The 12087-nt window shown below is 40.3% G+C and overlaps 1 protein-coding gene across 12 annotated transcripts in view; it reads left to right on the forward strand.

Moving 5' to 3' along the window:
- Positions 1 to 12087, forward strand: part of trpn1 (transient receptor potential cation channel, subfamily N, member 1) — a 236916-nt gene that overhangs the window by 191577 nt on the left and 33252 nt on the right. For all 12 annotated transcript variants that reach the window (XR_009513281.1, XM_059975462.1, XM_059975479.1 and 9 more), the window contains 2 exons: positions 664 to 762; positions 10308 to 10514. Coding sequence is in view for 11 of the 12 variants with exons in the window: in XM_059975462.1 (XP_059831445.1) it covers positions 664 to 762; positions 10308 to 10514 (306 nt within the window). In the remaining variant the exon portion in view is untranslated. The remainder of the gene's footprint in view (positions 1 to 663; positions 763 to 10307; positions 10515 to 12087) is intronic.

The raw sequence follows: 12087 nt of genomic DNA on the forward strand, positions 1-12087 counted from the left end.
CTGGTGCCACAGAGCTCCAATGAGCTGTGTTCGGTTCTGACCTCTGGCCTGTGTGGAATTTGCATGTTCTCCTTTTGGCTCAACCTTTCAGGTTATCTGCTTTCCTCACACATTCCAACGATATGCAGCTGATGGGTTAGTTGGCCACTGTAAATTCGTTCTCATACAGGTGGGTTGTTTGAAAGCAAGGCATTTGAGAGAAATCTTGTTAGAGAGAAACAGTTGAAGAATGGAACTGATGAGATTACTCTGGAATGGACCAGCTGAATGATGCCCTTATCTATCATAAGAAAATAAAAATACATTGCTCAAGACACTAGAGAGGAATTCCCCCCCCCCCACTGTTACCCCTTGAGTATGTTCGGAATAAATCTCACATGATTAACGTTAAATAGTTGGAGAAAATCTGCTGCTTTTTTCGTTGCGGTACATGAGACATCTGATTTCGCCTTTGCTGTTGCTGTTGCTGCTCCTGGCATGGGTTCAGTCACCCAACAGGGGCAATAGTGGAAAAAGCTTCAGATCCATCTCTTTATAAAGGAAAAGGCCAAAATTAGAAAAAAAAGTAAGATTGGAATGCTTTGTCATTTAAATATGAAAGTGTGAGTAATTATCTGCTCTTATAGTTTCAGATATTAATAATTTATTTTTAACTGCTTCTAGTCAAAACGGACACCTCTACACCTGGCAGCAGCAAATGGGCGGCTTGATGTCTGCAACAGTTTACTCAAGATGAAGGCGGATGCAAATGCCACTGATATCGTAAGTGGACTGAAAGCTATTTGATCCAAGTATATTGCTCGGCAAAACTGAGGCCAAATTCCAATGAACCTTCCTGAGTATAATAAGTTACTTCTAAATTCAAATCAATAACTTTTATTCATTCAGATCTTTAAAACAGTCCAGGCACTCTAGAAGGGTGTAAACAAACAACTGAAACCCTGAGCTGAGGTGCAGCCAGTGAGCAGGTGCCTCACTACTCCACTGACCCTGGTTCAATCCTGACCTTGGATTCTGCCTGTGTGGAGTTTGCACATTCTCGCTGTGACGTTGTGGATTTCCTCCAAGTGCTCATGTTCTTTCCCCTCCCACCCCCCCCCCCCACCCCCCAACATCCCAGAGATAAGCTGGTCACTTGAAATTGTTCTCCTAATGCGGGTTAGTGATACACTCTGGGAGGAGTTATAAGATTAGTGTAAATGGATGCTTGACAGTTTGCACACACTTGGTCAGCCAATGGGCCTGTTTCACAATGATAACACCATATAAAAGGAAATTAGGACAGGTGACCAAAAGCTTAAAGAAGTTTTTAGGAAGAAAAAAATGAATTCCAAAATGCAGGAATTGGAGAGATTCAAGCAGACTTCAGTATACTGATGCCTAGAAGAACATGGTAACCTGTCTCAATGACTATCACTCAGCAGCACTTACATCTACTGTGATGAAGTGTTTTGAAAGGTTGATGATGAAACATATTAACTCCTGCCTGAAAAGCATCTTGGATCAGCTCCAACTTGCCTACCACACAACAATTGGCAGATTGGCTCCACTGGCTCTTCTCTCAGCACTGGAACATCTGGACAGCAAAGGTGCATACAACAGGATGCTTTTTATTGACAATAGCTCAGTGTCCAATAGTATCACCCCCTCAAAACTAATCAATAAGCTTCAAGATTTTGGCCTCAATACCTTCTTGCACAATTGGATCCTGACGCACAGACCCCAGTCAGTTCGGATTGGCAAAAACATCTCCTCCACAATCTCCATCAGCACTGGTGCACCACAAGGCTGTGTGCTTTGCCCCTATTTTACTCACTTTATACTTATGACTGTGAGGCTAAGCACCATATTTAGGTTTGCTAATGACACCACTGTCGTTGGTTGATTCAGAGGTGACGATGAATCAACATATAGGAGGGAGAGTGAAAATTTGGCTGAGTGGTGCCACAACAAAAACTTCTCATTCAATGTCAGCAAGATCAAGGAGCTGATTATTGACTTCAGAAGGAGAAACTGGAGGTCCATGGTCCACGAGTCAGTCCTCATTGGGGGATCAGAAGTGGACAGGGTCAACAACTTTAAAATCTTTGGTGTTATCATTTCAGAGCATCAGTTCTTGGACCAGCACAGAAGTGTTATTACAATGAAAGCACAACCGTGCTTCCTCTTCCTTAGATGTTTGCAAAGATTTGGCAGAACATCTAAAACTTTAATAAACTTCTATTGATGTGCGGGGAAGATATATTTTTTCTGGCTGCATCTCAAACTGGTGTGGAAAAGCCAATGCCCTTGAGCAGAAAATTCTCCAAAAAGTCTGACCCAGCCAAGATGGGTAAAGCTCTCCCCTCCATTGAGGACATCTACATTGGAGCACTGCCGCAGGAAAGCAGCATCCATCATCCAGGCATGCTCACTGCTGCCATCAGGAAGAAGGTACTGGATCCTCAGGACATGCACCAGGTTCAGGAACAGTTATTGCCTCTTATCTCACACAAAATACTGGAAGAACTCAGCAGCCATGCAGCATCTAAGGAAAAAAGTACAGTTGACATTTTGGGCTGAAACTCTTCAGCAAGACTGGAGGATTAGATTTAAAAGGAGGGCGAAGGGGAGAGAGAACCACCAAGTGATAGGTGACACCTGGAGGGGGAGGGATGAGATAAAGTGCTGAAGTTGATTGATGAGATGAGGTGAGAGAGGGAAAAGGGGATGGGAAATGGAGGGGGGGCGGAGGTTGGGGAGCATTACTGGAAGTTTGAGTAATCAACGTTCATGCCATCAGGTTGGAGGCTACACAAACGGAATATAAGGTGTTGATCCTCCAACCTAAGTGTGGCCTCATCACAACAGTAAAGGAAGCTGTAAATGGACATACCGGAATGGGAATAGGAGTGGGAAGTGGAATTAAAATGGGTAGCCATTTTGTGTGTGTTGCTAAGATTTTCATTATCTGCAGATTTTCTGTCAGGCTCTTGAACCAAAGGGGATAACGTCATTCAACTTCACCCTCCCCACCTATGAACTCTCTTTCAAGGACTTCATCTCATGCTCTCAATATTTATTGCTTATTTATTTATTATTTTTTCATTCTTCTGTATTTGCACAGTTAGCTGTCTTTTGCACATTGGTTCATTCTGTTGGGTGCGGTCTTTCATTGACTCTATTGTGTTTCTTGAATTCCTACAAGAAAAGGAAGGCATGTGGATGCTGACATATATGTACTTTGATTATAGTTTTATTATGAAATTTGAACTTTGGAGAACTGAATACATGGGATAGAACTCAGGAAAGATCAAGAGTTAAGAACAAGTGTGAAGTGTTGTACTTTGGCAGGTCATACCAGATAGGATTTACCCAGTGAAAGGAAGGGCACTGATTGTGTGGTATAACAAAAGGATCTGGAAATAGTGATCCATAATTCCTTGTAAGTCATGTCATAGATAAATAGGGTCATGAAGGAAGCGTTTGGCACATTGGCCTTCATAAATCAGGGTATTGAGTAAAGGAATTATGATGTTATGTTAGTTGAATAAAGTGTTGGTGAGGTTGAATTTGGAGTATTGTGTGCCATTCTGCTCACTTGAAAGAAAAAAATATTTATAAGGATGCTGCCGGGATCCTCGGAACCTGAATTATAAGGAAAGGTTGAATAGGTTAGAACTTCTATTGGCTTGGAAAGTAGAAGAATAAAGAGAGATCTTACAGAGGTATACAAAATTATGAAAGGTATAGATAGGGGAAATATACGCAGTCATTTTCCCTTGAGGCTGTGTGAGATTACAACTGGAGGTTATACGTTTAGGGAGAGAAGGTAATGTAAGTGTAGAAAGAGCTGTCAGTGGATGCAGGTTCTATGGCAATATTTAAGAGAAGATTGGATAAGTACATGGACGGGAGAGGTATGGAGGGCTATGGGTCAGATGTATGTTAGTAAATGGGATTAGGCTGAAAAACAGGTCGTCACAGATAGATGGGCCAAAAGGCCTGTTTCTATGTTGTAATGCTCTATAACTTTAAGAAGCGGAGTCCAGAGATTGTGGCAGGTGCCGGAGGTTTATAAGAGGACAAAGATTTTGAGGAATATGAACCAAGGATGAGTGTTTTAAATGATTAAATATGGACCGCAAGTGGAGAATGATAGGTCAATTGAATTTGCAAAATAAACCATGGAGAAATTGCAGGGTCAGTCCATTAGGTAATCAAACATAGAGAGTGCGAGTATTTTTTTAAGTAGAGAAAGATTGAAAATGTTTATTGCTTACAGGACCTGGTTATCCTTGAATGCAGATCACTGAGAGTTAATGTAGGACTTCTGGTCAAGATGGCGCCTGCGTACAATGCTCCTTTGTTCAACATCTTCTGGTTAAATCATCAAGCTATATATTTCACTTCTTTTATGTCTTTTATGTTTGTTTTTTGTCTTGGGTGTGATTCTTGAACTGTTGGAACCTGTGATTTGCTGTTTGGAGATCGTTTGTGTGTTCCAGCACTCTGCAGTCTCCGGGAGGATTCCAGGACCTGGACCTGAGAGTGAGGAAAGATCCGAGATTTGATCGATTAAAGTACCAAGCTGAATTGAAAAGGTTGGGCATGGGTTGAATTCAGGTTATGGGGCATCAGCCTGAGAGCATTTGGAAGTGCAGGATCCGGGTCCAAGAGAAAGGTCTGGGCAGTTTAAGCACCAGGCCTGATTGAAAAGTACAGGGTGTCAGGGACCGAGGAAAGGCACAGGCCAGTTCAATTCACTGTTCCAAGAGGCTTACTCATCACTGCGTTGAAATTCAACTCGTTACTCTGCGAGGTTTACTCATCTCTGCTCCGAACTGTGGCTGTAACCTGCAACTATCACAGTGAAATAGTTCTGAATGCTATTTGGTTACTTATATTGTTTCCACATTTTCTTTCTCTACATGTTGGGTGTTTGATGGACGTCTTTTGTTTTAATGGATTCTATTGGGTTTCTTTGTTTTGAAGCTGCCTGTAAGACGACTGTCAAGGCTGCATAAAGCAGTGGTCCACAACCACCGGGTCACTGGTATAAAGCATACATACTTTGATAATAAATGTACTTTGAATTTGACTTTGAAGATCATGCTGCCTTATACTTTGATAATAAATGAACCTTTGAAATATAATTAATTAGGAAGATAAACAGTATGTTTATCTTTGTTTTAAAATCATTATGAGCATAGTTAAGGTGGATAGTCACAGTCTTTTACCCAAGGTGGAGGAGTCTAAAGGTATAGCTTTAAAGTGGGAAGAGAAAAATTCATAAGGAACCTGAGGGGGCAACTTATTCACACAGAGAATGATGCATTTCAGAGTTAAAGTCAAAGCAAATTTATTAATAAAATACATATGTCACTATTGAGATTTATTTTCTAGCAGGCATTTACAAGAAGATAAAGAAATTCAATAGTTATAGAGTCTGTAAGTTGTGAAATTGTTTCAGAGTTGTGGTGAGTGAAGTTATCCGCACTGGTTCAGGAGTACCTGGAGTACTGCATGCAGTTCTGGTCCCCTTACTTGAGGAAGTGGTGCAGAGGAAGTTCATCAGGTTGATTCCAGAGATGAGGAGGTTAGACTATGAAGAGAGACTGAGTTGCCTGAGACTGTACTCACTGGAATTCAGAAGAATGAGAGGAGATCCTACGGAAACATAAAGGTATGAAAAGGATAAGATAAAGACAGGAAAGTTGTTTCCTCTGTTAGGTGAGTCTAGAACCAGGGGATACAGCAAGTTTCGGGGGAGTAGATTTAGGATGGAGGTGAGGAGAGTGATTTTTTCCAAAAGATTTTTTCCCAAAGAGTGGTGAATCTGTGGAATTCTCTGCCCAGTGAAGCAGTGGAGGCTACTTCAGTAAATATATTTTAAGACAAGGTTAGATAGATTTTTGTATAGTAGGGAAATTAAGGGCTGTGGGGAAAAGGCAGTTAGGTGGAGATGAGTCCATGTAATGGTGGAGCAGACTCGACAGGCCAGAAGGCCTACTCCTGCTCCTGTTTCTTAAGTTCTTATTAGCCTGATGGATGTAGGGTAATAATTATTCTTGAACCTCGTGGTGTAGGACCTAAGGCTCCTGTACCTCCTGCTCAATTGCAGTGGAGAAAGGAGAGCTTGGCTCACATGCTGGGGTCCATGATGATGGATGTTAGTTTCTGTTGACAGTACTCTTTGTAAATGTGCTCAGTGCTGGGGAGGGCTTTGCCTGTGATGGACTAGGCTGTGTCCACCAGGACTTTTCTGTTCCTGGGCATTGGTGTTTACATATCATGCTGTGATGCACTATAGTGAGGATACTCTCCACTGTGCATCTACAGAAGTTTGTCAGAGTTTTAGATAATATGTTGAATCTGCAGTATGCAAACCTTTTAAGAAAGTAGAGGCAATGTCATGCCTTCTTGGTGATGTCAATTACATACTGGTCCCCTGGACAGAAACTTTCAACTGACCCTCTCAATCTCTGCTCCCTTAATAAGGACTGGCTCATAGACCACTAGCATCTTCCTCCTGTAGCCGATAATCAGCTCTTTGGTTTTGCTGGCATTGAGTGAGAGGTTGTTGCTGTGCCCCATTCAATGAGATTTTTGATCTCCTTCCCTTATGTCCATTTGTCACCACTCTTGATTTGGCCAACAAGCTGCCAAGAGGAAATGGTAGAGATTACAATAGCTTGCAATATTTAAAATACACTTGGACAGGTTTTACATGGAGAGAAAGGTTTTAGAGGAAATTGGCTAAATACAGGCAAATGGGACTAGCTTATTTAGGCCAGTGGTCCCCAACCACCGGGCCACAAAGCACGTGCTACAGGGCCGCGAGGAAACAATATGATTTGGTGGTATGAAATCATACTGCACTACAGCTGACTCATATTGTTTCATACCATCAAATCATATTGTTTCCTCGCGGCCCAGTAGCATACGTTTTGCGGCCTGGAAACCGGTCCATGGCCCAGTGGTTGGGGACCACTGGTTTAGGCAACTGGGTTGGCATAGATGCATTGAGCTGAAGGGCCTGTTTCTATGCTGTAAGCTCACAGATTTGATTAGAGTTCTAGAAAAGACTTTGTCCAATTCTGTATAGCCCTGTTGAAACAGTATTTGGTGTAACATGTACAAGTGTGCTCTACCTATCTAAGGACAGATATAAATAGAGTACAGTAGTAGTTCTGTGATGGTTGATTTGTGATACAAAGGAAGTGAACTAGGTGGGGTCTATACTCTCCAAAGTTTAGAAAAATAGGAGGTTATCTCATTGAAACATATAAAATTCTAATGAGGCTTGACACAATAGATGTGACAATGTTTTCTTTGTATTATCAAGAACCACAGGTCAAAGTCTCAGACTAAAATTCTGGCCATTCAGGAGAGAGTTGAAATCTAATTCTGCACCTAGAACATAGTGAATCTCTGGAATTCTCTGCCCAAGAGGGCAATAGAGGGTCAGTCCTTTAATACATTCAAAGAATAGATTTCAGATATAAAGGAAATCAGCAGGTTAGGATTTGAGCAGGAGATTAGTGAGAGGTAAAAATAAATAGCCATAATGAAATGGTGAAGCAGGCATGGAGGACTGATTGGCCTACTCCTGTTTCTTAAATAGGAGGTAAGCTGAGAGGAAGATGCAGGCAGATGGTATCAGTTAGATTGGAATCATGGTCTGTGCTAATGTGATAGGCCAAGAGCCTGTCGCATGCTGTACTGGTGGGATGAAATGTACTGTGGCTACCTTTCACTCATTTATGTACACCCTTCTCTCAACTGTATTGCCATGTGTTTACGTTGTCCCAGTGAGTGGGCTAAATGAAAGGATCCGAGTAGAATCAAAGACATGTTTCAAGACTCGGGCACATGAATGCCATAAAGGCAATATTTCTGTTTTCAGTTTTATTAGTTAAATCAAAACTACTGAAAGTTTAACTCCAGTATGGAAATTCAAGGGAACAAAGATGCCTTATGGCGTGAACTGGATTTATTCAGTAGCTTCACGAGTCAAGTGTTGGGGAGGGGAAGAGGTACATATTAGTAGAGATACAGGTACACGTAAAGTTAGAAACATTCATATTCTCACTCTCACATTCAGCAAGTTTTAATTATCCTGTTTCAGCACGTTCTTTGCAGTTAGTAATATTTTGACTGAACTCGCTGTCACAATATCTTTCTCAATTTTAATAATGTTACAGCTTGTATTTTCTCTGCAATCTTTCTTTAAGTTAACAACCTTCACAACACTGTACCAACAACAGTACAAAAACACCAAGACAAGTCATGAACACTTCATATATGTAATACACTTTACTAATCATTTAAGTTGCATCTTCATGGGGAAATCATATTCAGGGAGAAATAGTAAAGAAAAAGGAGAATAGAGGTAAATTGTAGCCAAGGGTAAAAGAAAGGTAACTTCCTTCTATGATCTGCCAAAAGGATATCAAAGAACATAAAGGATAGTTATAGTAACACAAGCAAGATCTTTTTCTGTCATCTAAGCTATGAATTAGAGAGCAATTAATGATTAACGATAAATTCTTTGAATAACTCTTAAAGTGAATTGAATATGACAGGATTTAAAATGGTTACCTTGCATTAGTTCATAGAAGGGAGAATCAATGAGTTGATGCTGCAAATGAAAGTAGGAGCAGTTGCTTTGGGAAATCTATACAAAGAGAGATCTTGCTCATCACCTTGTTCATCTGTCTGCTGGATAAAGACACTGGAGAATTTATTCAGGAGCTTAGTAATGAAATAGAACATTCATGGGTATAAAAAGGTGAATGAGAAAAATTGGATATGTCAGATCAAAATGTGATGAAGGATAGAGTTAGTATCTGGCAGATGTCATTAAATAAATTGGAAGTTATTATGCACCTGGAAAAGGTCACTGGCCAAGCAGTAGTATATTGGACAACATGTTGAAAGAGAAAGACTTAGGTGCTATGGGAAATGAATCACACAGGTAAGTGTAGACCAGCTCCTAAAGTTGCATCATTGTTTGACTCAACAGCTTTTGTTCTAATGCTCCACATTTTGCCTTAATATTCCTCCTTAAGCAGAATGTATAATTTTTATTGACCAAGAATTAACAGGCTGTAAAGCAAGAGAAATCCAGATTTATAATTTCTATGTTTTAAACAGATTGGTAGACATTTAATATTGTGAACCCTTCTATGGGAAACAACACCTTCAAAGGGGAGAAAGGGGGAAAAACACCTATCATTATAAAGACTGGATTTGATCAGTTTGAAAACTGGTCTGTAGCAGTTACTTGAAAACAATCAAAACTGCCCAGAGATTAAGTGTGTGGTATGAACACTTCAAAATGATGAAGTTCCAAAGTCAAAGAAAGTACCTTCAATCTTTTATTAAGAAACCAGCAGAGACAATTGTGTAGAGATTTTTAAAAACTTAGAAAACCAAAACCAGTGATATAACAAAATAAGCAGTCTAATGGTTATATAATGGTCTAAGCCACAAAAAGATCACCTACCCCCTAACCAATCCCTGGTTCTAACCAGACTAAACTAAACTTAGACAGAGCATGAATATGTAACTCTATTGCTTCTACCACGCCTCAAGCCACATGACAGATTACCTATAATAAGCATGCAACACAAAATAAAAAACAGACAAAAAATAGATACATGGCTCCTATATCATCAATTTGTAATTTGAAACAACAATTAGGCTTCTAAACTCTTGGAAATGGTCAACCTTTTTCATAATTTAGCCTTCAAAATTCCAGTACCATTTGTGTAACTCTTCTAAAACGAGTGCACCATTCTGCAGATGAATTACCTAAAAGTTACTGAAGTCACCAATGCTACTTTTTCACTGGAAATAGAGTACAACATCCCACAAGAAATAGAGGTTTTTTTCACTTTTGTTGTTCACTTAATTAAAATTTCTAATACAGCAACAGGTCAGTTGGTCCATGCCATTGTTTATATTCTGCATAACCTACATCCCTGTAACTTCATTTAACAAATTATTTCAGAATTTTCTTCTACTTCCAAAGCTTTGTGTGCTAATCTGGCTTCCTTGTCAGTGCAGCTTTGCTATCAACCCCAGAAACTCTCTTTGATAATAAATTGTGCATTCTAATCATTCTCTGTGTAAAACCCTGTGTGATCTTTTTGACATTTCTCCTAGCAATCCTATGGCTGTCAGGAAAATGATTTCTAATTTATTGCCAATTAGTGCCAAAATTACAGCCAGGTCTTATTTTGTCAAGAGACTCTTATAACCTGCTAATCATATTTCCACTTCAGCTGTTCTCTAATTATCCTTCTGTGCTGTTTCTTCAGCAAGGACAAACACCTCTCCACTTGGCTGCAGAGAATAATCACTCGGAGGTTGTGAAACTCTTCCTCAAGCAGAAGCCTGAACTGGTGATGTCTGCAAACATGGAGGGATCCACTTGTGCACACATCGCTGCATCCAAGGGAAGTGTTGCTGTGATCAAGGAGCTGCTAAAGTTCAACAAAGCTGGAGTAACCATGGCTCGGAATAAGGTGACAACTACAGGCTTCGTACTGAGGGGAGAATAAATATAAACTATTGATTGTATGAGATACAAAGTAATATTTTAATACATCTTGAATAAACATTGGAGCTTAATACTTCTAAAAACAAAATAGCATAATTCATCAAAAATAAACAAAAGGCCACAAATGTTGAAAATTTGAGATAAACACCAGTTATGTTGGGAAGACCAGCAGGTCAGGCGGCATCCATAGAGAGTTCAAATTTCAGGTCAAAGATCCTTTACCCAATAATTCCATTCATTGTATGGTCTTTACTGCATTAAGTAGGCCAAATACAGAGGAATATTAGAGCCCAGCAGAGCTCGTCATTCACTCCACAAATATGACATCAAGCTTTTAGGCTTTAATTCTCCATCACATTCTTACTCCATCATCTATCTCATAAACTTTTCCAATAAATTTCAATGTAATTTAAGAAATAGTACCTCAGCTTTCAAAATTACACATCACTGGTTTCTTGACTCTACACTGTATTCAATAATTTCAGATGCAACTCTGGTATTCCTAGTTACATCTCATCCTGACCAAATATTTTCTTTGCTTGACCTGGTACCATCCATACTGGCTTTACACCATTATCCCCCAATCAATCTTTACCACACTCCTACCTAACACAGGATCTCCATTTTGTCCTCTCTTGCCACCAAGTCCTGTGGCAATGGGTAAGTAATGAAGCAGCAAGGGTACATTGGAAACTGTCGCCATGGACCTGCACACAGGCGGCTCATTTTTTTATTGACCAAAGTCGCAGCAGAACTCAGCAGTCACCTGAGTGACTGAACAGCCCTTTAAAGACCACACTGGTCTCCTCTGTAGTACAAGGAAGGGGCTAGAAAAGGTTCCCTGAACATTGTCTACTTCACTCAACCTTGGTCAGCAAACCATGCCTGGTGGAGATCCCACCTTAGCAGTCAAACTCAAGGAAATTAAATAAATGTGACATCACTCAGAATTGACACATGGAATGTACGAACCTTAGTAGGCATTGCCAAGTCTCACAGATCAGAGAGAAGAACCGTTTTGGTGGCAACAGAATTAGAGAGGTACAAGATTGACATCACAGTTCTCTCTAAGACTCACCTGGCTGATGAAGGCCAAATGGCAGAAGAAGGTGGCAACTATATATTCTTTTGGAGTGGGCGCAGCAAGACAGAATGATGCAATGCAGGAGTCAGATTTTCTATCATGAACCACCTTGTCCAAAAGTTTACCAGTCTACTAAGAGGATTCAACGATCATCTAATGACCATGCAACTACCCCTAAGGAACAAATGTAATGTCACGCTGATCACGCCTACGTCTCAATGATGATCAACCCAGAAGAAGCCAAAGACAAGCTTTATGGAGAGCTTGTTCCCCTGATTGTGGCTGCACCAAGATCAGACAAGCTTCCTGTCCTTGGAGATTTCAATGTTTGAGTGGGAAGAGACCACAATATCTGGGATGGAATCCTATGGTACAATGGGGTAGGCAAATGCAACAGCAGTGGTTTGCTTCTTCTGCAAACCTGTCTTATTCATGACCTGATCATCAACGTAGG

The sequence above is a fragment of the Hypanus sabinus genome, chromosome 1, assembly GCF_030144855.1.
Source record: "Hypanus sabinus isolate sHypSab1 chromosome 1, sHypSab1.hap1, whole genome shotgun sequence".
Taxonomy (NCBI): Eukaryota; Metazoa; Chordata; class Chondrichthyes; order Myliobatiformes; family Dasyatidae; genus Hypanus; species Hypanus sabinus.